The 27,406-nt window shown below is 45.3% G+C and overlaps 2 protein-coding genes across 8 annotated transcripts in view; both read left to right on the forward strand.

Moving 5' to 3' along the window:
• The window catches only part of crtc3 (CREB regulated transcription coactivator 3), a 35,410-nt gene extending 31,530 nt beyond the window's left edge, over window positions 1-3,880 (forward strand). For all 4 annotated transcript variants that reach the window (XM_084010782.1, XM_084010783.1, XM_084010784.1 and 1 more), the window contains 3 exons: window positions 116-199; window positions 2,090-2,297; window positions 2,426-3,880. In XM_084010782.1, the coding sequence (XP_083866908.1) occupies window positions 116-199; window positions 2,090-2,297; window positions 2,426-2,631 (498 nt within the window). In that variant the 3' untranslated portion in view covers window positions 2,632-3,880. The remainder of the gene's footprint in view (window positions 1-115; window positions 200-2,089; window positions 2,298-2,425) is intronic.
• An 11,699-nt stretch (window positions 3,881-15,579) lies between these two features.
• The window catches only part of adamtsl5 (ADAMTS like 5), a 23,515-nt gene continuing 11,688 nt past the window's right edge, over window positions 15,580-27,406 (forward strand). For 3 of the 4 annotated variants that reach the window (XM_084010869.1, XM_084010870.1, XM_084010871.1), the window contains exons 1-7: window positions 15,580-15,660; window positions 15,691-16,209; window positions 22,020-22,098; window positions 25,610-25,779; window positions 25,859-25,919; window positions 26,773-26,878; window positions 27,391-27,406. The exon at window positions 27,391-27,406 is cut by the window's right edge and continues 112 nt beyond it. In XM_084010869.1, the coding sequence (XP_083866995.1) occupies window positions 16,043-16,209; window positions 22,020-22,098; window positions 25,610-25,779; window positions 25,859-25,919; window positions 26,773-26,878; window positions 27,391-27,406 (599 nt within the window). In that variant the 5' untranslated portion in view covers window positions 15,580-15,660; window positions 15,691-16,042. The remainder of the gene's footprint in view (window positions 15,661-15,690; window positions 16,210-22,019; window positions 22,099-25,609; window positions 25,780-25,858; window positions 25,920-26,772; window positions 26,879-27,390) is intronic. The other variant, XM_084010872.1, reaches the window with a different exon arrangement.

Below are 27,406 nucleotides of genomic sequence, written 5' to 3' on the forward strand. Positions count from 1 at the left end.
TCTATTGATCATAGTCCAAGGTGATGTTTAATAATAATGAATAACAATAAAAAGTTATTTACAACTTGTGTACAGGGAACAGGTTTTCATGTTTTTGTCTTTTCTTCCCCGACAGCACAACAACATGGCGACGCTCTTCAACGACCCGTTCATGGAGCAACAGTTCTCCAATCACCAGAACAAGATCCACCCTTATCAGGTACACACACACGCACACATACACATACACATACACACATACACACACACACACACACACACACACACACACACACATACACACACACACACACACACACACACACACACACACATACACACACACACACACACACACACACACACACACACACACACACACATACACACACACACACATACACACACACATACACACACACACACACATACACACATACACACATACACACACACATACACACACACACACACACATACACACATACACATACACACACACACACACACACACACACACACATACACACACACACACATACACACACACATACACACACACACACACATACACACATACACACATACACACACACATACACACACACACACACACATACACACACACACGCACACACACACATACACATACACACACACACACACACACACACACACACACACACACACACATACACGCACACACACACACACACATACACACATACACACACACATACACACACACACACACACATACACACACACACGCACACACACACATACACATACACACATACACACATACACACACACACACACACACACACACACACACATACACGCACACACACACACACACATACACACATACACACACACACACACACATACACACACACACGCACACATACACACACACACGCACACACACACATACACATACACACATACACACACACACGCACACACAGACACACACACACACACACACACATACACACATACACACACACATACACACACACACACGCACACACACATACACACACACACACACACACACACACACACACACACACACATACACACACACATACACACATACACATACACACATACACACACACACACACACACACACACACACACATACACACACACACACATACACACACACATACACACACACACACACATACACACATACACACATACACACACACATACACACACACACACATACACACATACACACACACACACACACACACATACACACACACACACACACACACACATACACGCACACACACATACACACATACACACATACACACACACATACACACACACACACACACATACACACATACACACACGCACACACACACACACACACACACATACACACACACACACACACACACACACACACACACACGTTTAAACAACACGTCCATAGCGTGACGTTGAACAGCAAAGGTATGGATCAGGTGACCACGTTCTGGACACCATGGCGTTCTGTAAGAGGCTGATTCAGGATCAGTTATCACTGATCCATCTATCTGGAAGAGGACTGAATAATGCTCCAGTTTTACTATAAATGTGTTATTTAATTATGCAATGATTGAAGAAATGTCTAAATGTCAAATCACAGCCTGACTTCTTCGTGGTGTTCCTCAGGGCCCTGGTGTCCTCATGTGGGATTTTGAAGGGATTTTGATCATTTTTATATATTTTTTTTTTTACATTTAGCACCAAATGTGTAATAAACGGTATTAACCATCTCAAACAACTTATGAGACATAAAAGAGGATTATAATCATTCTCAAATTCTAATGTAATAATTAACACTTTCACTATTTATTTGGATGAATCCTCTCCGCTGAGCTTCATGAGTCCGAGGTTTTTCTTCCAGCTGGCTGCGTCTACAACTTGGCCCACACAATGGCTAGCAGTCAGGTTTTTTTTTTTTGTCAGAGCTCAACAGAATGTGTCATTGTCATCGGTTGTAGTGTTGATAAAGTTTTCCATGCACTGTGACTGTTGAGGAAACACAGAGAAACTGCCAGCGTGACGCCTGAGTCTTGGTTTGTCTGCCGTCTAGTTGGACCAGCTGAACCTGTTGGAGAACGTGATGAGCTCCACGGTGGGGGGTCCCTGCTTCGACCCCTCCTCCTCCCTGCTCTACTACTCCCAGGCCGCCCTCTCGGGGCTCGGCGGGAGCCACGGCAACCTGCAGGACCCCATGCACATGAGGTCCAACATGCTGTACTCCAACTGCAGCGGAGGACTGCCCAACATCATCCTGACGGGTAAGACCTCGCAGATGAATGGCTTTTGGTATCGTACAGGTCAACTGTAGTGTTAGTGTGTTGTTCTTCAGAGATACTTTAACCGATACTCCAGTTTAAATACGACATCGTCTCTCTGTTTCTCTCAGACGACTCCAACGCCAGTCTGTCCAAGGACATCTGCAGCGCACTCTCCACGGTGCCCGAATGCTTCGACTCGGAGGGAGGCTTCCCATTGGAGGACGAGCTGCGCATCGAGCCCCTCAGCCTGGACGGTCTGAGCATGCTCAGTGACCCCGACATGGTGCTGCCCGACCCGTCCGTGGAGGACACGTTCCGCCATGACAGACTCTGAACGTACAGAGCGCCGCGTGTTTCGTGAAAGCAGAGAGAACACACACACACACACACACACACACACACAGACACACACACAGACTTGCAGTATCTAGTGTACAAATCTGAATATGCATGCAAACGATCTCTATAGGGCCACTGTGCGTGCGTTCACTGCCACTAAGTGACACTTTTTTAAAGGGGAGACGTGTGAACAAACACTGTTTACATGCAGACCCCCCCCCCGGCTCGCATCGCTCGGCCGTCGTTTGAACGGAGGTGGATCAGGTTTTCAGTCCGAGACTCAGACGCCTCCTCCAGACCGCTCTCCCCTCCTCAAGCCGGAAAAAGACAAGATATCCCGTCTCTCCCCTCCTGTCTTTCATCACCAGCACACAGCGCCCCTGAAGCCATGGCAACCTCATCGCCATGGTTACACACCATAGCAACTCCATTGCAATTGCTGAGGAGCAGCAGGAATGCCAACACACACACACACACACACACACACATTTCCTTTTGGTCACAGCTCCCGTAAATGAGGGAAATGGGAACCCAGATCCTTTGTGTCTGTGGTAAAACATCTGGCAGTCCAGGAGCACTGACGTGTCTGTGGTAAAACATCTGGCAGTCCAGGAGCACTGACGTGTCTGTGGTAAAACATCTGGCAGTCCAGGAGCAGTGACATGTCTGTGGTAAAACATCTGGAAGCCCAGGAGCAGTAACGTGTCTGTGGTAAAACATCTGGCAGTCCAGGAGCAGTGACATGTCTGTGGTAAAACATCTGGCAGTCCAGGAGCAGTGACATGTCTATGGTAAAACATCTGGCAGTCCAGGAGCAGTGACATGTCTGTGGTAAACATCTGGCAGACCAGGAGCAGTGACATGTCTGTGGTAAACATCTGGAAGCCCAGGAGCAGTGACACGTCTGTGGTAAACATCTGGAAGCCCAGGAGCAGTGACATGTCTGGTAGAACATCTGGCAGACCAGGAGCAGTGACACGTCTGTGGTAAACATCTGGCAGACCAGGAGCAGTGACATGTCTGGTAGAACATCTGGCAGACCAGGAGCAGTGACACGTCTGTGGTAAAACATCTGGAAGCCCAGTTTTCTTCAGGTGAAGTGAAAACCAGCCATGCCGTTGTGGCTACTTCAGGCTCTTGAACAATCGTGGTAGAAATGAAGACTAGAGATTTGACCTGTTTAAATGCAATTCTTTACATATGGTATCAGATAATGTTGAGATAATTGACATATATATATTTATATATATATATATATATATATATATATATATATATATATATATATATATATATATATATATATATAAAATATAAATATGCCTGAATATCATCTGATACCATATGTATTTTCAAACAAGAAACAAAAAGGGCAAACTGTTTACAAAGATGAGATTTTAATAAGTACATATTACTTTAAGAGTATAGATTTTTTTTAATTTCTAATTAAGAGATACAATTCTATGATATATTGTATAAATGCTATATTTGGTTGGACCCCCCCCCCCCCCCAGCAGAACTTTCAAAATCCACTTAAAAAAAAAAGAACTTCACTTTTCTTTAACATTTGTGTTTTTATAATACTTACATTCATTGCATACGTTTTATTTTACATTTTGTACCGACTTGTAACGGCGCTTTGCCCCCTCCCCCCCCCCCAGACTGTCATCACGTGGACATCGGACATCATGTAACATTGCACTTAAACCTCTTTTGCACTAATTGGTTCTCAGACTTTTGTTCCACCTGGTAAGAATGTTGTGTTTTCTACCCGACAACCCAAAGAAGTTGAATGAAGCCATTTACGAAGGAAAGTGAGACTTTTACGTGACTTAAATATGCTTGAGTCGCCGCACATGCACACATTTCAAAACACCAGCAACGGGTGTTTAATTTAGATTTTATTTTTTTGTAAAAGAGCTCATATTTTACATGTGATGATGTAATAACTGCCATATAGGGCATTGAGCGCCCCCTAGTGTTTTAATGAAGTCACAGAGCTATATTTAATATTTTTTCTGGAAAAAAAAGAGAGATTTGGAGCATATTTCTTACTTGGCTCCTTTTTTTAGCTATGCAACTTGTTTTCAAGTAAATAGAAACCTGTTGAACAGGTTGACGCAGCGTTCATCTTGATGTGCACGACGTGGGGATCAAATTAGCTAGAAATCACAATATTACATGAGTCCAGTGTCCACAGCGCACGTGAGAACGAGGAGCGTTTATCGTGAGTTTGTTTTTTTGACTGCATGTGTTTGTTTGACTTCTCAGTCTGAAGGTGTTTTACTCTTGCACTTGTTTTGGACTGTGGGTTCTTTCTGAAAGAGTTTTTTATTATTTTTATTTTTTATGCCAACCACAAAATGAAGAGGGCTGTCGGGTCGTCATGAGATTTGATTTCTAAATGTTTTCCATGTTTCAGCTGCTCTGTTGTAAGTCTGCGGGTGAACGATGGAGCCACTTTAGTTGTTGATGTTTTTCCTTCTTCTCGTCCGGTTCCTTCCTCGTTCCCCTCGCTGTCTAAACGTTTGCCTTCTGCGGCCTTACTTTTATTGTCATTTTGACTTTTCATATTCCAGCAGTAGCCTGTAATCACCTCCATTTAGCTTTAGCAGTGTTCGGTACTAACCGCCCGTTGTCCTTTTCTGTCTCCTCTTCTGTCTGTTCTTACTTTTTTTCGTTGCATATTAAAAAAATGTACAGTTCTGTTATTTAAAGAATGTTTTTGTCCACTAGTGTTACTACTTTTTTTTTTTTTTTTTTATGTCATTTGAGGGTTTTTTTCCCCAAGATATAAAATGTTCTTGGTTTGTAACGTATGTTATAGTGCTTATCTTTCTGATTTAATATAAACAATAAAACTCTGTACTGTGTATTAAAGGTTCTGTGGTGGTTGATCCTGCCAGTAGATGGCAGCAAAGAGGTGGAGTCCAGACAGCAGAACATCCCCCACGTTCATGTTATTTCTCAACAAAGTCGGTGGTTTATTTGTTTTTAAAGCAGCTCTGTAGTTCTGACCATCGCTTCGGTTTCATTGATCAGCAAACAACAGGTTTATTTTTTAATAAGAGGTTTATTTTTTAATAAGAGGTGATTTATTAAGAGGTTTATGTTTTACTCCAGTTTTAAAATGTCATATTTTGGAGAAAATCCCCGTCATGTTTCTGTCCTCTCAAGTGAAAGATCTCTGAGCCGATCCGGGTTTGTCTCGGAGCTCCAGCTGCTCCAGCTCATCAGAGAAGCACCCGGAAATCCTTCCAGGTGAAATGATGGAAGTAATACTCAAGTGTAGTTTATTTGCCAAGATCCAAATGGAAGTCAGATGGTAACAATGGGATGATTGCTGCTGCTGCTGCTGCCAACCGGCCTGCAGACCTTCTACTGGGAGATTAATGGACGGAGGACAGACTTTACTACCAGATTCCTTCCTTGTGTTTGTGAGCTGCAGAGGAACGACGACGAGACGTTGGGTTTGTTCACACTTGAACTCTGACTACAGTCAACACCATCCAAAGTGGATGTTGCCCTGAAGAAAGGGTCTGTTGTTATTATTATTATTATTATTATTATTATTATTAGGATCAAGATCAGTTTCACTGTAGCAACACATTAACATATGTAAACATATTTCTATGTACATGTGAGACTTGTGATGGATACTTAAATTATGTTACCAAGAAATGGTTAATTTCAACCAGTTGCCTCAGGTCGGTTGAACAGACCGAGTGCCCGTTTTTAAAGAAAGATTGGCGTTATGTTGATTCATATTTATTGGTCGTTTTCCCAGCATGCTGTATGTCGTTCTCAGGATGTGAGATGACCTTTGCCCTCCACACGACGGCCCCCGGTGAGTTACGCCGCCAATCCCGATGCTTGACACCACATTTATAAACGTGACATTTGGTGACCAGCGGGGGGGAATTCTGTGTGTTCACACACACCGACGCTGTGTACACACACACACACACTGACGCTGTGTACACACACACACACACACAGGAGTGTGTGAGGGCAGCGCAGTCTGGCAGATGGACCGTGTGGGCCGCTGGAAACCAGCCAAACCTCGAACACGGAAAGCAATCTGGGAGTGAGTTCCCAAAACAACACACACACACAGACACACACACACACAGCTGAACAGATAATCACAGTCATCAGAAGGAAAGCTGGAGTTGGTCCACAAAGTGAGTCTGGGCAGGTCAGGATGCCAGCCGCAAATTCCTCTGTGTGTCTGTGTGTGTGTGTGTGTACGTCTGTGTGTGTACGTCTGTGTGTGTGTGTGTGTGTGTGTGTGTGTGTCTCTGTGTGTACGTCTGTGTGTGTGTGTGTGTGTGTGTCTGTGTGTGTGTGTGTGTGTGTGTGTGTGTCTCTGTGTGTACGTCTGTGTGTGTGTGTGTGTGTGTGTGTGTGTGTGTGTGTGTGTGTCTGTGTGTGTGTGTGTGTGTGTGTGTGTGTGTGTGTGTGTGTGTGTGTGTGTGTGTGTGTGTGTGTGTGTGTCTGTGTGTGTGTGTGTGTGTGTGTGTGTCTGTGTGTGTGTGTCTGTGTGTGTCTCTGTGTGTACGTCTGTGTGTGTGTGTGTGTGTGTGTGTGTGTGTGTGTGTGGTGCTTGTGTGTCCAGCTGGTGGGAACCTGAAGGAGAACTGAACCGAGCTGAAAGTAATTAATGAGGTCCGTTAAGCCGGCTAACAGCGTCGCAGCAAACTGCTTTTATTTGTATTTTTGTTTTCCACGTGTGACTCCCAGCGATGACCTTTAACCTGCAAATGTATCGGAGCAGTAAACACGAGGCAGGGAAGCCAGGCACACAAGTTCTCACAGTGATATTAACTCCTCAGTTATTAAAGTGAGACATTAAACATTCATGGGTCATATTCATTCATTAATAACCAGTAAATTAAACTGTGGGCGACAAACTGACTCGATCAGATATTCACTATTTTCTATCTACTCTCCGTTTTGCTGATGTGTGTTTTGACTCCGCCCCCTCTGAGGAAACCTGCTACAACCCAAAACATCTCCAGATTGGATTTCTGCTTGTGTTGTGTTATTTGCACACGTTGTCCTGTTTTCAGTTCTGGTATGGAATGAAAGACTGGGATCAACTAAATATTTATTCAGTGCAGAGAAAACTCTCACAACAGAGAGAAACAAAACATACAAAGAAGTTATTAATACTCCGTCACTCTCGAGCTCTTCTGGTATCGATTAAATAAAGAAAGTGTGAGTCGGGTTAAAAGGAGCTGTTATTCTGGTTCATACTTGTATTTCAGGTTCCTACTAGAACATGTTCTGTGCTCTAACGCACCAAAAACACTTTATTTCTTCTCAGCCTCTCTCCCATCCTGCCCCTCCCTCCCCAAAAAGCCCAGTCTGCTCTGATTGGTCGACCTTTTCGCTGTGTTTGTCAGAAATGATCCTCACCATAACCAGCTCGGACTACACTTTACTTAACGATCTGCATTTTTATTTGTACGATTCAAACGACCCGAAAAACACTTCCGCACTTCAGAAGCTAATCCAGGATGCGATCAGAGTTCCGGCTAGCATTGTCGGATTCGGGACTCCGGAGTCTCTGGGTTACTTGAGATCGCGTTTCCAAACACAAAGATGAGTCCTCATCCTACAGCACTTATACTCACCTTAGTGTTCACATTTAACGTGACGGGAGAAAAAGTACGTAAACTAAGTAGCCCAGCTGGGATATGATACTACAAAATAAGTGATATTGTTGGTTTTCCTCCATATTATTCTGATAATACTTATTAGTGCCACTGTAGGGAAAAAAAAATGAGCCGAGAGACGGGGGGCAACATTCTGAGAAAAAAGGCGCAGTTTATTACGATGCTAACGTTTTTCTAATGAATCCATCCGAACGCCTCGTCAACCTCATTAAGGTCCTTAGGGTGATGATGTTGATGCTTATTGTTGGTTTTATACATATGAGGACTGTCATCTTATGGGTGTTTATTAATCAGGGCGGTTGGGCTAAGATGCTAGTGGTAGCTTTCACTTGTTGTCATAGCAACAGCATCCGGTCAAGCAACTTGTTTACTAAAAAAATAAATTCGTAAAAAAGGAATATAAAATAAGTAACAAAAAATAAATAATACTAAAAATAAAAAAATTATACTAAAAATAAAAAGTTCAGCGATCATCATAAATCATCGTAAAGTAAATTTTGATGAATAATGTGACATGAAAAGGAAGAGATGATTTCAAGAACAAAAACACCTCGGTGACATCGTGCTTGTGTATCTTTAGGAGCGGCTGTTGCGACTGAAATAGTTTTAATCCAACACAACGGGAGCCGGACCAGAGCTGATCAGGCTCAGATAAAACCAGCTCCCAGAACAGGATGTCTGCGGTCGGCCTTGTGAATGTAGACCTGGACCCGGTCCCTCCCGGTTTTTGTTTACATGCTTTGTACGTTTGAGTTGTTCTCGGCCAACGAGTCCGAAGCACGTTTCACTTTTGGAACATCTGTCGGAAACGAGCGAAGTCACGCACGACTTTGTTTGTCATTCAGATGTGAAGTTATTTTTGTGTGTGTGTGTGTGTGTGTGTGTGTGTGTGTGTGTGTGTGTGTGTGTGTGTGTGTGTGTGTGTGTGTGTGTGTGTGTGTGTGTGTGTGTGTGTGTGTGTGAGATTTATTGTACTCTCAGTGACATCCAGCGGGCCGAGTGTGAGGTTCACTGGCCTTCACACGCGAGGGGGAGGCGCTGAGATGAAGGTGGAACAGGACAGATGTTTCCCATCCAGACTCCTTGTTTAGACTGAGTCTGACAGGTCTACAGGTCTACGGGGGTACGGGTCTACGGGTCTACAGGTCTGTGAATGTCTCCCATCTTACAGATGTGTAGGTCTGCAGCTCACCTCCACAACACTCGGAGCAAAGACACTTATGGATTAACGATTAAACGTTTACAAGACAATCATCTGTCATATAATAATCTCGAAGATTCTCATTCAAAGAATTCTTTTAAAGGGCCGGTGTGTAGCATTTCATGGCAGCAGAAATGTGGCTCACCTGTCCCAGGGTTATGTTACAAATGATTGAATATTATATGAACCTTTTTTAATCCAGTTTTCATCTGATCCGATTGTATTTGGGAGTTTATAATTACGTTTTATTAATTGTGCTTTTTATGAATTTTATATGATTGTGGTGCTAATTTTTTCCTTTGTAAAGCTTTTTTTTATGTTTTTTGCTCAAACGAGACCGAGTTGTTGGGTCTCCTGCTGCAGACGTCGGTCTTGTTTGCAGTAAACCCTCTGGATGGTATTTACTGGAGGCTTTAAGTGGCTTCTAGCATGAGTTGTTTTCTCCGCGGGGGAACTTTGGCTTCGTGACTCTCGCGGCTCCATGACTCGGGGAAACGCCGTCGTTCTGTCAAACCTTCCTGCCGGCCGTGAATCCCAAATCCAACATCCCAAAAACATGTCATAACACGGCTCCCATGTATACGCCGATGCGTCGCCCCCGGTGACGGACGGCAGCTCGAGATGAAAGCAGGAAGCGCCTGCAGGGTCTCCCAGGTCATCCACTTTAAAATGCCACCCATGATGCATGCTGGGATGGCGTTGGACTAGAACACCCTGCTACCTTTTTGGGCTGAACCACCTGGAACAGAATGGATTAATCCAGTACTGATTTGGTGACGATGCATCCACACGTGTTCATCAGAAACCTCAGATATGCTGCTCTGATGTTTTTATTACGACTTCGTTCCCCGATGCTTGATTACACGTCCAGATTTTAATCACCCGTCTGTTGCCCAGACCTGCATGCTTTCCTGCTGCAGACGCGCTTTTAGCCTTCTGGGAGTGAAAGTGAAAGGATTTAACTTGTTCTGCTTTCAGGTGCATTAAAAAAACACAGTAATACGATCAAAGGATCCTCCAATATAATGATACTCATATTTAATGCTTATACCGTCTTTATGTGCCAAGACAAATACATTCAGAAGTCAAGTCCCAAACTGTTGTGAAGTGAGTTAAAAGTATTTAAAAAGTCATGTGACTTGAGCACCTGCTGACAGGTACATCACACTGGAGGGCTTTGTTCATCTGTTCCTGTTAAATGATTAATTGTATTAATTATTTCATGTCAGTGTTGCAGAAGAAGGTTTCCTAATTTACTACGGGGGAAGTTGGAGGGACATGACAGGAAACAAGTCAAACAACTTGATTTACATGAGAAATGCTGAGTTTGTGGTCCAGGTTCAGGTTCAAGTCCAGGTTCAGATTCAGATTCAGGTCCAGGTTCAGGTGCTCAGACGACCAGGTGACCTGCAGTCAGGCGGCGAAACCGAGTTTAGTCCAAAAAAGAGTCTCTGTAACTTTGCCCCCGTTGTTGTTCACAAAAACCCGACAGAGTGGCGAGTCCTTCTCCATAAACAATCTACGTAGTCGACCACCTGCTGTGACTCGCTGCTCTTAACGAGCTCGTTAGTGTAAATGAGTGACAGCTGCAGAGTGAACGGTAATCAGAAGCTTCAGGTTTAAAACTTTAGCCGATCGTGTCGTTGTTTAACATTAAGTTCTGAGTCGGGACCAGAAAGAGACGTTTCAATGCATTTCTGAAAGTAAGACATTTTTCATGTGATTTTCATCACATGAAATTCCTATTCTTTGAGTGTCTTCAACAAGTCCTAATGCACTCTTGACCAGATGTAATGTTTACATAATAATCTATAACTGCTGATCCGGGTTTCAGAACAGAAACGTCTTCTAATGTCTCATGGAGCTTCCTCTCCCGGCCGCCGTGATGTTTTCTTCTCACCAGCGCCGGCCGTCTTTCATCAGCGCCGGTGTGAGAAACCCAGTCCTCCCATCAGGTTCCACCGTTCCCACTGGCACGCTGCCAAGCCCAGTAAAACCTCTGAAGGAGAGGGGAGTGGAGGAGGAGGAGGTGTAACTCCCCCCCTCCCCCATTTACGTTTAAGAGTGATAGAGGGAGAGAGAGAGAGAGAGAGAGAGGGAGAATGTGATGATTACTGTAAACAGTCTCCGGTCCTCGGTAACCACATGCAGCTCTAAACGGCGAGGTGTTGTCAGGAAAGGGAGGAGGGACGTCTCTGCAGGCCGAGACAAGCGCCAAGACCTGGGACCACTTAACTAATCATTATATACGTACAGGTAGACACGGACGCATTTCTGAGCTCAACTAACTACACTGTTGTTTACGAGGATCAGGGGAGGGAGTATCAGGGGAGGGAGTATCAGGGGAGGGAGTATCAGGGGTAGAGAGTATCAGGGGTAGAGAGTATCAGGAGAGGGAGTATCAGGGTAGAGAATATCAGGGGTAGAGAGTATCAGGGGTAGAGAGTATCAGGGGTAGAGAGTATCAGGGTAGAGAGTATCAGGAGAGGGAGTATCAGGGGGAGAGAGTATCAGGGTAGAGAGTATCAGGACGGGGGTATCAGGGGAGAGAGTATCAGGAGAGGGAGTATCAGGAGAGGGAGTATCAGGGGAAGAGAGTATCAGGGGAGGGAGTATCAGGGGAGAGAGTATCAGGGGAGAGAGTATCAGGAGAGGGAGTATCAGGGGAGAGAGTATCAGGAGAGGGAGTATCAGGGGAGAGAGTATCAGGGGAGAGAGTATCAGGAGAGGGAGTATCAGGGGAGAGAGTATCAGGGGAGGGAGTATCAGGAGAGGGAGTATCAGGGGAGGGAGTATCAGGAGAGGGAGTATCAGGGAAGAGAGTATCAGGGGTAGAGAGTATCAGGAGAGGGAGTATCAGGGGAGAGGGAGTATCAGGGTAAGAGAGTATCAGGGTAAGAGAGTATCAGGGGAGGGAGTATCAGGAGAGGGAGTATCAGGGGAAGAGAGTATCAGGAGAGGGAGTATCAGGAGAGGAAGTATCAGGGGAGGGTGTATCGGGGAGGGTGTATCGGGGGAAGAGAGTTTCAGGGGAGGGAGTATCAGGGGAGAGAGTATCAGGGGAGAGAGTATCAGGGGAAGAGAGTATCAGGAGAGGGAGTATCAGGGGAGGGAGTATCAGGGGAGGGAGTATCAGGGGAGGGAGTATCAGGAGAGGGAGTATCAGGAGAGGGAGTATCAGGGGAGGGAGTATCAGGGGAGGGAGTATCAGGAGAGGGAGTATCAGGGGAGGGAGTATCAGGGAAGAGAGTATCAGGGGAGGGAGTATCAGGAGAGGGAGTATCAGGGGAGGGAGTATCAGGGAAGAGAGTATCAGGAGAGGGAGTATCAGGAGAGGGAGTATCAGGGGAGAGGGAGTATCAGGAGAGGGAGTATCAGGAGAGGAAGTATCAGGGGAGGGTGTATCGGGGAGGGTGTATCAGGGGAGAGAGTATCGGAGGAGAGGGTATCAGGGCCAGGTATAAGGGAAAAACATGAGGAGGAGAAAATGTTTTTAATGTTGCATTTCGAGAATAAAGTTGAAATGTGATTAAAGTTAACATTTCAAGAACGTCTGGGAATAAATCAAACATTCCGACTTAATTCTGGAAATTAGATTTTATTCTTGACATTTTTTACTTTATTCCTCCTCATTTCCCCCTCATGCCTGGCCCTGATATATCACAGTTGTTTCACATCTGACTACAACACATCTGGGAATAAAAACCCAGCAAGAAGAAGTAAAAGGTCTCAGAGTGTCGGACCAAAAACAACCCCAAATATGCGAGAGCCCTTATCGCTGCCTTTATGAGAGGATTCCGTTCCCTGGACGAAGTGTCCTCGCAGACATCAAAGAAGGAATGTCACGCTAACTTTACGAGATATCCCAGCGAGGCTGCTGCAGCTTTACACCTGCAGTACAACGGCTCTCTGCACAGTACAAATACTTCAGTGTCTTTTCAGGTATACTCGGGTGTACTTTGCTTAGTATGTATTTCATAACACAGCAAGTACTTTATTTGAACGCATTTGAGGAGATTTATGGATTGTTATTTTTCTTATTTATGATGCGATATTCAGTTTGCCTTGTTAAAATGTATATAAGCCAGTATAAATATCCTTCATAGGGATACTTTTGAGTAGATTTCACAGCCTGTCCTTTTTTACTTTTACTTGAGTAAAGAAATTGAATAAATACTTTTACTTTCACCAGAGTATTTTAGAACACAAGTATGTGTACTTCTACTTGAGTACAGGAAGTCTGAATTTATGACATTTTTGTAAATTCTACAATATCTCTGACTGTTTTACTATGTTATTTGTACAGCAAACTGAATTTCTGAGATGCTGATAGTTAGACCGTAGTTTACTGGAGAAGATGTACTTCTACGGTAAACATTATACAATTGTATATGTTGTATGAGGCAGTAACACGCAAGTGTTCACAGAGACGACTCGACGGTAACCACGTGACCTCTCCGTGACCCTGGAGCAGCCGAACCACTTCAGCGGGTCTCGGTCCCTTTAAGTGTTTTCATCACAGCTTCGGTTTCAACACGCGACCTTGAACTATCATGTGTATCCGTGCATGTTGCCGGGGTAAATAAGTACATGTAGCCGGGGTAAATATATGTAGCCGGGGTAAATATTATGCCGACCACCGGATGCCGTCTGACGTCCACACAAATACCAACGGAGTGATTTACTCGCCAACAAATGTGGACTCGAGTCTGCAGCCCATAAATCTGCATCGTACAGGCAGCAGCACTCTGCTTGGTTACAGGCAGCAGGTCATAATATTACTTATAATTAGAATGATATGATATAATAATTAACAGGGACTTTAGAGGACTTCTCTCTATATAGTTGCTTGACATGAAGTTAAAATGTTTACATGAAATCATATTTTAAATATGGAAATGATCGTTAGGTTTAGGCATCAAGTCTACTTTGCTAAGGTTGAAATAAAAAGATGATTTGTGTTAAAATAATGACGTAATTTTCTATAACGGTCAGCAACATTTGCTCCAAATTGCCTGAAACCTGCATTCTCTCTGCTGGCCACCAGGGGGCGACTCCTCTCTGGTTGTATAGAAGTCAATGAGAAAATGGTCCTACTTCTCTCTGCTGGCCACCAGGGGGCAACTCCTCTCTGGTTGTATAGAAGTCTATGAGAAAATGGTCCTACTTCTCTCTGCTGGCCACCAGGGGGCGACTCCTCTCTGGTTGTATAGAAGTCTATGAGAAAATGGTCCTACTTCTCTCTGCTGGCCACCAGGGGGCGACTCCTCTCTGGTTGTATAGAAGTCTATGAGAAAATGGTCCTACTTCTCTCTGCTGGCCACCAGGGGGCACCTCCTCTCTGGTTGTATAGAAGTCTATGAGAAAATGGTCCTACTTCTCTCTGCTGGCCACCAGGGGGCGACTCCTCTCTGGTTGTATAGAAGTCTATGAGAAAATGGTCCTACTTCTCTCTTGATGTATTATCTCAGTAAACATTGTAAACATGAGTTTATGGTCTCAATCTCTAGTTTCAAGTCTTCTTCAATCCAGCATGATGTTCATTTAGTACATTATGGTCCATTTAGAGTCCACCAGACCAGAAAGCAGGGGATGCTTTAGGGGGCGGGGCTTACCTGCTGATTGACAGGTCGCTACCAATGCTAGTTAGCTACTAAGATGACTTTAACACTTAGCTGTAAAGTTGACCTTTAATTATGAAGCTAACTTTGTTAGCAGCTTCACACCAGAATCCACATGGATCCAGATCCAGTAAAGGTGCTCAGATCCACCCGTCGCTCCTCCACAGTCCAAATATGGTCACTTCCTTCCACAAATTGATGGGTGGCGTCAACATGACTACTCCACTTCTTATGCAGTCAGTGATTAGTACAGAGAAAAAATATGAAAAAATTTATAGTTAACTAAATATATAGAAATAATAATAATTTAAAAAATGTATTGGAAGAACTTTACATAAAAAAATATAATTCAAAGAAAAGACTTCACCAAATGATAGTTTGATCACTTTTCTTCTGGTAACTTTTGTAAATTGATCAATAAATCCTCTTCGTGGTCTGTGCAGGAAACGTGGCGTCACCTCTGACTTCAGCGGAGCTGGGCTGTGATTGGAGGAGAGAGGCGTGTTCACCCAGGAATGCAGGTGGAGAGGGAGAGAGAGAGAGAGAGGGAGAGGGAGAGGGAGAGGGAGGGAGAGAGAGAGAGCACGGAGTCTCTGCCGGACTTTGCTGCGCGCACATTGGACCCGTTCTCAGTGAGAGGAAGGAGCGTCTTTATATCCGGGACCAGATCACCTGTAGACCCCAACAGGGTCCAGACCCCCCAAGGACTACACTCACTCTGATTTCTATCTGGAATAAAGAACAAACTGAGATTTATTTTTTCTTTTCTTTTTAACTTTTTTTTTTTACGGGCGTCACTCAAAAGTGACGTGATGCGTTTTTGGGAAACTGACTAACAGCTGTTAGGATTGAGGGAGAGAGAGAGAGAGAGAGAGAGAGAGAGAGGGAGGTAGGGAGACATGGATGGTGTCGCGGCTGAAATGTCGGAGCCTGCAGCCGGGATGCGACGCGCATCTGAGCCGCGACCTTTCTCACCGTGACGCGGGACTTAAACCCCGCACCTTGAATGCAACAGAACCCGAATCCAGTCCACGAGGACCCACCATGCCCCCCTCCTCTCTACTGACGAGGTAAGACCTGTAGTCTCTCTCTCTCTCTCTCTCTCTCTGATGACGCTGCCTGCATGAGAAGTGAATTAAGGTGATTTATAACAAGTGTGCAGGTTTTGATGGGAGGTGATGGAATCCAGACAGGTTTCTTTACTAAAGTGGAGACTGTTTGAGCAGAGATGGAGCTGCTTTCAGGGGGGGGGGGGGGGGGGGGGGGGTAGGGTGGAGGGGGGTCTGTGGAAGCTTTAAATATTTACCTTGAGTTATTTTGCTTGCAAGGAGCTGCAAAGTACAGTGAAGGATGGGAGGTGATACATTCCAGGGACAGTTGAGCCCCCCCCCCCCCCCATCAGTTTGTTTAGTGGTTTAGTCCACTTCATCCCAGGACCTGCAGGTTTATAATGAAAGATCAAGTCATGCACAATTTGACGTTTACATGATAGAAACTTGACTTGAAGTAGTTTAGATAACCCTGTGGTGTGTGTGTGTGTGTGTGTGTGTGTGTGTGTGTGTGTGTGTGTGTGTGTGTGTGTGTGTGTGTGTGTGTGTGGCCATACAGTATCTGTGATATTCCACCCATCCTGCTACCTTTTTATCTCCTGAATGTCAGCGGCTATAAATATCCTGCTCACATTATATCTAATCCCATCCCCGCCACGGAGAACACAAACAGGGGGGGGGGGGACCACGAGGGGCCACGGGGGGGGGGGGGGGGGCTCCAACTGGATTCCTCTCAATATCATAAACTTAGGTTCACCTTGACAGCGTCTTCGCCAGGATTACTCCTCTCAGCGGAAGCGATGCATGCTGACGTCTCGCCGCTACAGTGTTTTTATTTGATGTAATGTGTCGGGAGAGATGATTTCTGCTGTCAGCCTGAGGAGGAGGAGGAGGAGGAGGAGGAGAGGAAGGCTTGGCTCTGATAACTCCTTCAGAGGAATGTTTGTTTGGGAAGCAGCCCATCGGCCCCATGAGCAGATTTAATCTGCTTACCATGGAACACTGAGCATATAGCTTCAAAACCACCACGCTAATGTGGACTTACATGCGATGATGTCATCCCCCCCCCTGGATGTGGAGAACAACATCCAGAACTCATTTCTTTTAAAGGAGGGTTAGTGGGAAAACTCAAGGTGGTGCGTTGACAGAGAGGGGTTCAGGGGCAGTAGGAATAATCATTCACCCCGTCTAAAGAACCCTTATTCTGGTGCCGTGGACGATATTTGCATCATTCACATTACGGGGCCCGTCTATTTCACGTCTTTGCAATCCACTTCCTGTTTGGTGTGAATGTATTTATTTCATCAGTGGAGTCGTATACAGTTAGGATGATGAAACTGCTTCCACGGACTACGTTTCCCATCAAAACCCCATGTAGATGTTGTGAAAGAGACACTCCGCCTGGAGATACGGGTCCCAGACCTCCGTGGACCCGGGTCCTGCTCCCTGTCAGAGTCAAGGTTCAGGCAGATAAGAGCTGTACTGCTCTGTGTTTTCACCGTCTGTCAGCAGGATGTTTAAAAAAAAAAGAGAAATTCCACGAGACGTGATGGACCCATCTGTCTGTTGTTTTTTTTGTGGAGATCCAGATCCAGATCCAGATCCAGATCCTGGGACTCTGCCACTTAGACCATTAGTGTAATTATGAGACTGACATTTGCAACTATTTCTAATGTCTGATGTAAGTGTTGGGTGTGATGTGTTTGGCGTGCCACTGCCTGTTTTAAAGGAAGCGATTACCCACAATGCCTGGTTTCTTTTATATATGTAAAAGTTCATCAAGCTTGCGTGCGACTGTTCCTGTTGCCACGGCGACTGTAGATGACACCGAGAGGCTCCTGCTGCAGACGGAGCGGCTGCGTAAAGATAATCTCCTAATCTCTGAGGTATGACGGCGGGAAGAGAAACCGAAGTTGAGCAACCGAAGTTGAGCAACAGGCGCCGAGGTCTCCTCGACAGTTTGGCAACAAAACAAAAAAAGAAAAGCAGCAACGCAACACAACAACGGCGTTTAACTTGGAGTGGAGCAGCTGGCGAGGCAACAAAGAGCCTCCTCTCGTCTTCAAAGAGGCTCGTCGACTCAACGAGGCGCTTCGATTGTCGCCCGCTTCATTCATGGTGGCTTCGGGCCCCGGGGTCAGAGGGGGGGTCAGGGGGGGGCTGAAACATCTGTCGAGGGGGTCGTGTCAACTCATTCAGCGGTGCGCTCCATATAACCATCACACCCTCCACCGGGCGCATCGCCCAGACGCTGGGCTGGGTCACAGCTCAATCTACGGCGGGGTCAAAGGTTAAACCCCCCCCCCTTTTTTTGTAAACTTGGTGGGTGTGCAGGATAATTTAAAATAAGGGTGGGGGGGGCGTAGAGCAACACTTAAAGGAGCCACACAAAGACAACTAAAGGAGCGTTGATCTTCTGTCAGGTGTCTGGCTGTGTTGACTCACGGCGGGTCAAAGGTCACATTCTCACCTGCGATGCACTCTGAGCCGGTGCACAGTGTAATTGCGTGATAATCAAGCAGGGAGCCGGTGTTTATTTGTGCAGGGTGGGAATGTGGGAGCTACCTGTCTGTCTGTCTGTCTGTCTGTCTGTCTGTCTGCCTGTCTGGGGGGGGGGGGGTTTCTGGCTCACGTTTTTGATACGGAAAACAAAGAAAACACAGAATTTTGTTGTTTTATTTTGAAAATGATTTCCATTCAACTGTTGCTCGTTGGCCGTGATTCTTCCTTTGGCAGTGAAGGAACTACTAGGTTATTATTGAATAAATAACAAATGTAACTCAAAGGTTCTTCTGATTGCGTCGTCCTCCATCGTACAACTCGGGGTCAAGAGGTCAGGGAGGTAGACGGGTTAAAAACGTCGGCTTCAAAGTGTTTTTTCTAAATGCAGGATGTGTTTCATTCCTCTCTATATTCTGGAGGTTTGTTCATCACTCAAAGTCTCAGTTATACAACATCTTCTGACTAGAAAAAAGGAGGAAATGGATTTTCTTTTCTAGCTTTATGTTCTGATTTATGGATACAAAACTCCCTCTCATATCCCAACGACATGAGTCTGTCTTTAAAGGCTGATTTCTCTCTGAGCCAGAAACCTCCACTTCAGCAGCTCAAAAACAAACTCTCCATTTTTATTCCTTTTATTATTCTGAAGATTTCTACAGAGGAGTTTGTTCATATATATATTATTAGAAAATGATTCCATTTACATATTTCAACCTAACATTTAAAGTAGTTGTCTGAGTGTTTCATAGTGATATAAATACATTTAATAATACAGCAGCCGTGTTCAGATGAAAGAGCTTTGGTTTAATTATGTGATTTGTTTCATGATAAGAGTTGTTTGTGTTTCCTCCTCCTCCTCCTCCTCCTCCTCCTCCTCCTCCTCCTCGGTCATGAGGACTAATGTCAGTGAAAATAAACAAGGCGTCTCGTATTGATTAGAGCCGTTTCCCTCCCCGCCCCGGAGCTATGCACTAATGTGCAGCTATAGTCTTAATGAGAGCAGGAGGAGGCGGCCTGACCCCTGCTCACCTCTGTGGGGAACCCTGTAGGGAGAGAGGGGGGGAGCTGCTGTCTTGTCATGTTGCAACGCCGGAGACAAAGATCAAGTGAAAGTGAGAGATTATGGATCACGACACTGCATTTATATATATCAACAAACTTTTTTATCCGAATGTAAAAGTTGTTTGTAGAAACTTTATTGCAATGTTTGTTTGTTTTTTTGCGGTTCCAGGCTTCCGTTGGTCTCCATTCATGACAAAAAACATAATCATGAGACTTTTGAAACTTGTTTTTGAGTCATTCATAACCCTAAACATCACGTCTGCATTACCAGAATCCAGATGGATCCAGGATCCAGATGGATCCAGATCCAGTAAAGTTGCTGCTCTGCTGCTTGTGTTCATCAGATCCACCCGTCGCTCTTCCACTGTCCAAATATGGTCACTTCCTTCCCTGGTTAAAAGCTGTCTATGGGTGCTACCAGATTAGACCTCCGCTGAGGTCGTGGTGACGGTCTGCTGTGTTTGCTCTACCTCCTCTTCTTTTCCTTTGCCTCCGGGGCAAACATCATCTCTTCCCTCCCTCTGATTCATCAAACAACTTCTGAGAAGTGCCTGTGATTCCTGGAAAGCCCCATCTCTGACTGCTTCCTGGCTCTGATCTGCCAACAGCAGCGTGTCGTACGTTTACGGGTCGCTTTTATGATGAATTATCATTCCGAGGTTCAAACATTTAAGCCCCAGTTGCATTTGGAAGTTAATCTCTTCTTTATGTGCTTCCAGTCTGTCGTGTATCTCCCTCGGTCCGTTCTGGTCTCTATTATCTCCCTGGGTCCTAAACGCCGAGCCGCTCCGCCGGCTCTTGGCTCGGTCCCAGTCCGGTAGTTGCCCCTGTCCAATTAAACGATACACATCTGTCACACTTGGCTGAGCGGCCCTTCCCTTCGGCGACCTCGGCTCCCGGTCCCGGCCTTACATGGGGGGGATTCATCCAGGAGGAAGGTCACGCCGACCAAAAGAGGTAATGGGCTCATAAATCATGACTGACGTCGGAGGCCTTCCTCATCGCCATGCTTTATCTTACTTGCAGCGTCTCGGCTGCATGACCGACGGAAGGTCTGACCTCCTCACTGGTTTCTAATGCGGATTGCTTGAGTCCTGGAAACGGGCCTGGATTCACTTTGGGAAGATTTCAATGTGTCTACATGCAGATGGATCTCTGAACCCATCAGCTATCGGTCTGACAGATAAAGCTTCTGGGGGGGGGGGGGGCGGCAGGAGGCTTATTGTCCGTCGAGGTCTGATCGGCGATACAAGCGTTGGTATTGTTGTGAGTTGCCGGGTGACACACAGACTCACACACACAGGTGGGGTTTGAAGGTGTGTGTGTGGTCCAACCCGGAGTCATCGGGGTCACAGAAGCTTGTGAGTCATCGTGGCAGAACGTGGACCTGGAGACACCTGCTGGACCAGGAAGTACCTCAGAGGCGGGTTGAGCACTTTGCCAGGTGTTTAGGTTTCACCTGGACTGATCGTCGTTACCGTTGAAGAAGCCGCCGTGAAGCTTTACAGGCGCGTAGCTGAGATCAAAATGAAGGAGTTTGGTCCGAGCGAGGGTGCTGGAAGTAGGGGGTCTTCAGCTGCACCACCATAACCCTGGTCCCATTTGCTGGTGTGATCCCCAAGATGGTCCTGGTTTGGATGTCAAGGCTGATCAGATTCTTTATTTCAGTGTGACACTAGTCAGGGATGATGATCCAAAATGATCCGATTCACAATATTATCCCGATCATCAACAAAGTATTCTTAAAAACTCCTACAACCTTTTTATTTTTGCGTGACAGATAAGACACGTCTTTTAATGAAACATCTTTTGGTAAATGGGTAAATAAATACAGAAATGTAACGTTGTCATGACGATATTTACGATGAATCCTGATCATGGAATTTCACCACGATCGACTGGTCTGCACTAAAATCCCACATCGTCCCGAGCTGATGCACATCGTACAAGGTCGGGGGGGTCAGGGGGGTCAGTCAGGCGGGCGGTTGCTTCCTCTCCGCCTGTGTGGGAGTTAATAAGCACTGTTGGGGGGGGGGGATTAATGATACTAGCTGGATGGGGGGGCATTCCTGACCTTGGCTCCTGCTGGCGGGGGGTTCACAGCACTGTGGCGGCTTATTTGTGGATATTATCAATGACCTAAAGACCTCGGCTGTTTGAAGTGTCTCTGATGTCTTTCCTGTCTGCTTCCTCCCGTTCTCCTCGCCGGGCGTCTTCCCTCCGTGTGTATGATGATGACGGATGTCTTCTCTTTCTCTCGCCTGCAGGAAGCTGACCCCGTTCCCGGCGCTGACCTTCATCCTGCTGCTGGTCGCCCCCGCCTGCCTGTCGTCCTCGCCGCAGAGCGTAAGTACTAGTCCTCAACCACAGCTCCTTCCTGTGACATCACCTTAATCAGCCAATCACAGCTAAGCTCAGCCTTTTTAACCCGCTCATCGATGAATCGTTGGTGTGTCAAAGTAAGAAGAAGATTCTGAAAACTTTAAATGTGCATTCGACCTAGTTGGTCAACTAATCCTAACTGATGCGTTCATGCTCGACTAAATAAAGTAAGTAAAATGGGTTATAATGTTATCATGATCCGTTCAAACGTGATCTTGTAAAGTTTTTATTAAAAAAAGTAAATAAATAAATGAATCCAGATGTTTTCAGAGTAAAAATAGATATTAGAGAGGGAATAATGACCCGTTTATCTTCACATGAAACCATTTTTTTTACCAATAAAAATAAAAATTCTTATTTTGTTTTTATGCAAATAATCACTATAGAAGACAATAACAAATTAAAAGGACAACATTTAGGATTTTTGATGGTTTGCACTGAATATTTACCTTTAATTAAAATTAAATGGAGCATTAATCTACATATTTGACTCGTTATAACAGAAGTCAGATAGATTTCTAAGGAGTTAAGTCGGCCTTCTGTGCTGCCACGCTGAGTTTCCACACGGGGTCATTTAGTCGCCATCTGTCCAGGCCCGAGGTCGTTTCCCAGCAGCCTCTCTGTTCCTTCCTGCCTTCATGCCTATCCTTCTTACGTTTGGCAGAGTTGAATGTTTTAGCTATTAAGCTCATTTGTGCAGCGAGAGGCCGTGCTCTCGGCTTCCAGAGAGGAAAGTCCAGCTCGTTTGGATAATAAACACCGGCGGCGGCGGTGCACCTGAGCCGGTCTGGCGGCTGATTGGATTGTTTGTGCAGCGCGTTTGGAAGCGGTGACGTTCCTCTGAGCCGGCAGCCTCCCGGCATCGAACCTGCAGCGTCCATCTTTCATCGCCGTTTGTCTCGGCGTCAGGCGGACTTCCTGTAGGCCGGGCTGCAGTAACCAGACGGAGGCGGAGCTGAGGAAAGTGAAAAATCACGGCCACTTTTATAAGAAGTTGTTTTAGATCGCTGAGACCATTTCTGGATTCGGTCATCGCAGCTACGCCGGCTGTTTTCCACATTTGGTTAATGATCGCCAACGTTCCCACCCGACATCGCCGTCTTTCCTCGATTGGAGGCGGGGCTTAATGTTGGGAGGAATTTAATTTGATGGTTGAAAGGATTAGCTCACCACCTTCTCCAGCTCTGATTGGTCCGTTTTCCAGGATGATGATAAAACTGGATTTTGAGTTAAAAATACAAAGAAATAGATTTTCTTTGTAATTTCTTCATCATATATGAATAAATAGGTGAATTATGTGACCGTATATGTGATCTAAATGCATCATTTCAGCTCGACTTTAACCCATCACCTCAATCATAAATCCACTTTGCGATAATCCTGTGCTGTTTTGGTGTTTTGCATATAGTATGAATGGGTTATTTTCATATATTTCTGTTTACCGGCGTCCCTAAACACTCTTGAATCGCACAAATTTAGTTTGACTGGGAAGCTGAGTTGTTCGTCTCCATGGTAACCTTTTCATTGCAGTGAGAATTTTCTTTTTGAACCTGTATAAAATGAGCTGTCAGGTCCTCTATGAGAATCACAGCCTCATGAAACTTTACAACCAGAGACCAGGACGTTTATACGATGGAGGACTTTCCTTGGCAGATTAACAATAAGACGGTTTCTGAACAGGTTCCAGAACAGAAGAGCTCGCCGTGCAATTCAAATAAAAAATGGCGTTCCTCAAGGTCTTGGTGTCTTATAGATGGAGGTACTCTTCACCTTTAAGTCTCTCTTACTGTAGTTTTTCTTTTCAAACACAGGAGCATATTTTTTTTCTCTGCCCTTGTGAAGGTAGAGGGGTAGGGGAGGGGGGGCATTGTAAAGGTCAAAGTTCACTTTCATTAATCTAGAAAGCCGGCCCAGCCCATCTCCAACTGTTATCAACGCTAATTTGACCGGCTGGTAACACTAATGAGGGCAACCTCAGGTGACCCTGCCACGAACATGATGGAGTGTGTGTGTGTGTGTGTGTGTGTGTGTGTGTGTGTGTGTGTGTGTGTGTGTGTGTGTGTGTGTGTGTGTGTGTGTGTGTGTGTGTGTGTGTGTGTGTGTGTGTCCGTGTGTGTGTCCGTGTGTGTGTGTGTGTGTGTGTGTGTGTGTGTGTGTGTGTGTGTGTGTGTGTGTGTGTGTGTGTGTGTGTGTCTGTGTCTGTGTGTGTGTGTGTGTGTCTGTGTGTGTGTCTGTGTGTGTGTCCGTGTGTGTGTCCGTGTGTGTGTCCGTGTGTGTGTCCGTGTGTGTGTGTGTGTGTGTGTGTGTGTGTGTGTGTGTGTGTGTGTGTGTGTGTGTGTGTGTGTGTCCTGTTCAAAGGGCCTCAGGTTCAGGTTTTTTTTGGATGTTGTTGATAGATTCTATTGTTTTCATTTGCTTGTTGTTGAGCTCAGGTCGTTCAGAAGGCCTCGCAGTAACACATGATCATAAATGATTCATTTTATGTTTCTCTTTTTGTACATTTTGCATCTCTTTTTGGTCGTTTTTAGTATTGTATCGTCCGCATAGTAAATGAAATGCAGAACATGACAGGAACATCCTACTTAATTCTCTCTCAGCGGGCGGCGTTGACTTCAGCGCTGCCTGATTGAAAGGCAGCTGGCTGAGTGTGTGTGAAGAGTTAAACGTGTGTGTGAGGCGACTCCTGTGTGAGGAAGCGGTGGGAACGCTGCCAGCTTCACTCCTCCTCCGGGGAGAAACCTCTGGAATGTGTTTGAGCAGCGCCGTTGAGATTTCTCTAATCACTTTTATTGTTTGGCTGCGACGGTGCCGATCCGGCAGGCTCAGGTTGTGTTCTTAGTACCCTCCACGTCTTTACCGGCCTGTCGTTGGATTCCTGGCTATAAATAACGTGGCTTAGTCAGCCGTCACACACGACTCCCACGAAACACGTTTCCCCCCCGTTCACAAATGATATCCCGTCATTCTGGCGACACTGCCTGACGGCTCCGAACACGCCGGCCGAGTGTCAAGATGTCAACAAAAAGAAGGTTTTACATGAATCAATAGTTGTATTTAGAGCAATCAAAATGTTAACAAAAGCAATACGTTTCAAGCTTTTTTCCTAAAAGCAGCAAAGAATACTATGGATGAGACACTTGAGCATCATTTTGTACAAATGTCTTTGGAATTGTTGGGATCTCCACTATAATTTCAAATAAAGTTCTGAGGGATTGAATAAGATTTGTTTCTGAACAAAATTCAAAATGATCCCAATCGTTTTTTGGTGCAATTTTGCATTTTATGCACATTTTGATGATTTCCATATCGTCCCATGCCTGGTTACAAGTACCTGCATTCAAAATTGTAAGCAGAATTGTCACTGTAATAGTGTTGTATCATTTACTGTATTATTATGATTATTGACTGTGTTTACATGTACAAAATATTCAGGGTTTTTTGCCCTTATTGTGAAAAATATAATATTCCTACTTAGCAGGTTTTAGGCCTCGCTAAAACCTGGGCTTCGGCGTCGGCAGGGCGTCCGGCTCGCGCCCGGCGGCAGCTGCACTTCAGGAACGAGTGGGCGGCGTGGAGCGGCTGGTCCGTTTGCTCGCGTAGCTGTGGGGGCGGAGCCTCCATGAGGACGCGCACCTGCATCACCAGGTAAGTGTATATATAAATTTAATAATCAGAAACTATTTGTGCAACTTCAAGCATTAATGAATCCGTCCTCCCGGACCAGGAACCCGGTGGGCGGACCGTGTGCCGGAGATCCCAGACAATACAAGATCTGCAACACCAAGGTCAGTTCAGCACCAAGCTCTTCACACTGTACCCAAAATCAATGCAAAGCTTCTAGAACAATGGCTGCTGTTTGCTCGAGGAGGTGCACGTGTGCTTCAGGGTGTGATGTGGAATTTCACTGACATATTAACTTGCGTCTTCGGCTTGCGCCGCTTTGCAGTGCACTCTGGGATGTTTTTTTACAGGTGTCAGACATGCTGGGCCGTGTGTCGGGTGTGTGTTTGGACAGCCAGTCACCGTCGGACGTGTTGATTAAAGGAAAAACACACAGATGTGCTGCAGCGTGTTAAAGCATGCTTGGATGTGTGTGTGTGTGTGTGGCAGTTTGTACACTGCGATGATGTCACAGCTTCGGATGAATGGAGGCAAATCCCCGGCTTCTCTCTCTGCTGCAATTTGTGAATGAAGTTTTGTGTGGCAGAAGTTTGTTGACATGGCAACCCGGATTTGTATTTAGATTTCTTGTGATGGTAACGCCCTCAGTTATTCTCTGACCGACTCTTATACCTTTTAAGGTGTGTTCGAACCTAAAGCCAATCCTTACATGTAGACACCAGCAATGTTTCATCCATTATGGCTGAAACAACCACTATTCATTACTTCACCCAGACGTGCTCTGTGGATTTCACTGAGCTGTAGTCAGTGAATCTAGGAAGACACACATCGGCTGGTTTACTAAAGCTGGATGAACCCAAAGTAAAGCATTTTGAAAATGCAATAAACAACTTTTAAAATGCTTGTTTTCTGAATGGAGTCCGGATCATTTGCTGCATTAAAAGATTTAAACTTATTTTAATAATAATGAACAATTCATAACTATAACACATAGTGTGTGTGGGTGTGTGTGTGCAGGACTGCCCCCCCAGCTCGGAGGATTTCAGAGAGATGCAGTGTGCTGCGTTCAATGACAGACCATTAGTGGCTGGAAACTCCTTCAGATGGACGACCTTCCATGGAGGTAATTCCTGATCATGTGTTTCTATGTTTTCTATTGGATGATACGCAATATTAGTATCAGGAAGGAAAACATTTGGTACTGAAACGTCTCTTTTGGATCATGATCTTAGGTTTCTGTTGGTTGTTTCATGTTTTATTTTGAAGGTCCCTGTGTTTTGCTTGACTTCCTGTCTTTGTGGTTTTCCCACCTTATTTGAGGAGCGTCACTTGTGCTGTATTGATTGAATCGGCTCTGCCTGATTAGTTTCTTGTGTATTTAAGCGTCTGACAGGAGGCCGGGAACTTCAAAATAAAACAGGAAACAACCAACAGAAACGTGAAATCGGGACAAATTGATACTAAGAAGCAATGTGTTTGTCTGATAAAGTTTGAGAGAGAAAACAATGAATGAGATATGAGAACGTGTATCCTCAGAGGAGCCTGACTCAGGTTTCCTGTAGCGTGCTCCAGCTAACGCCACCTCCAGCCCGTCCTCGTGTTTCCCCATCAGAACTGATGACTCCTCCCTTTCAGGCTCCAGCCCCTGTGA

This window comes from Eutrigla gurnardus, assembly GCF_963514095.1.
Source record: "Eutrigla gurnardus genome assembly, chromosome: 1".
Lineage (NCBI taxonomy): Eukaryota > Metazoa > Chordata > Actinopteri > Perciformes > Triglidae > Eutrigla > Eutrigla gurnardus.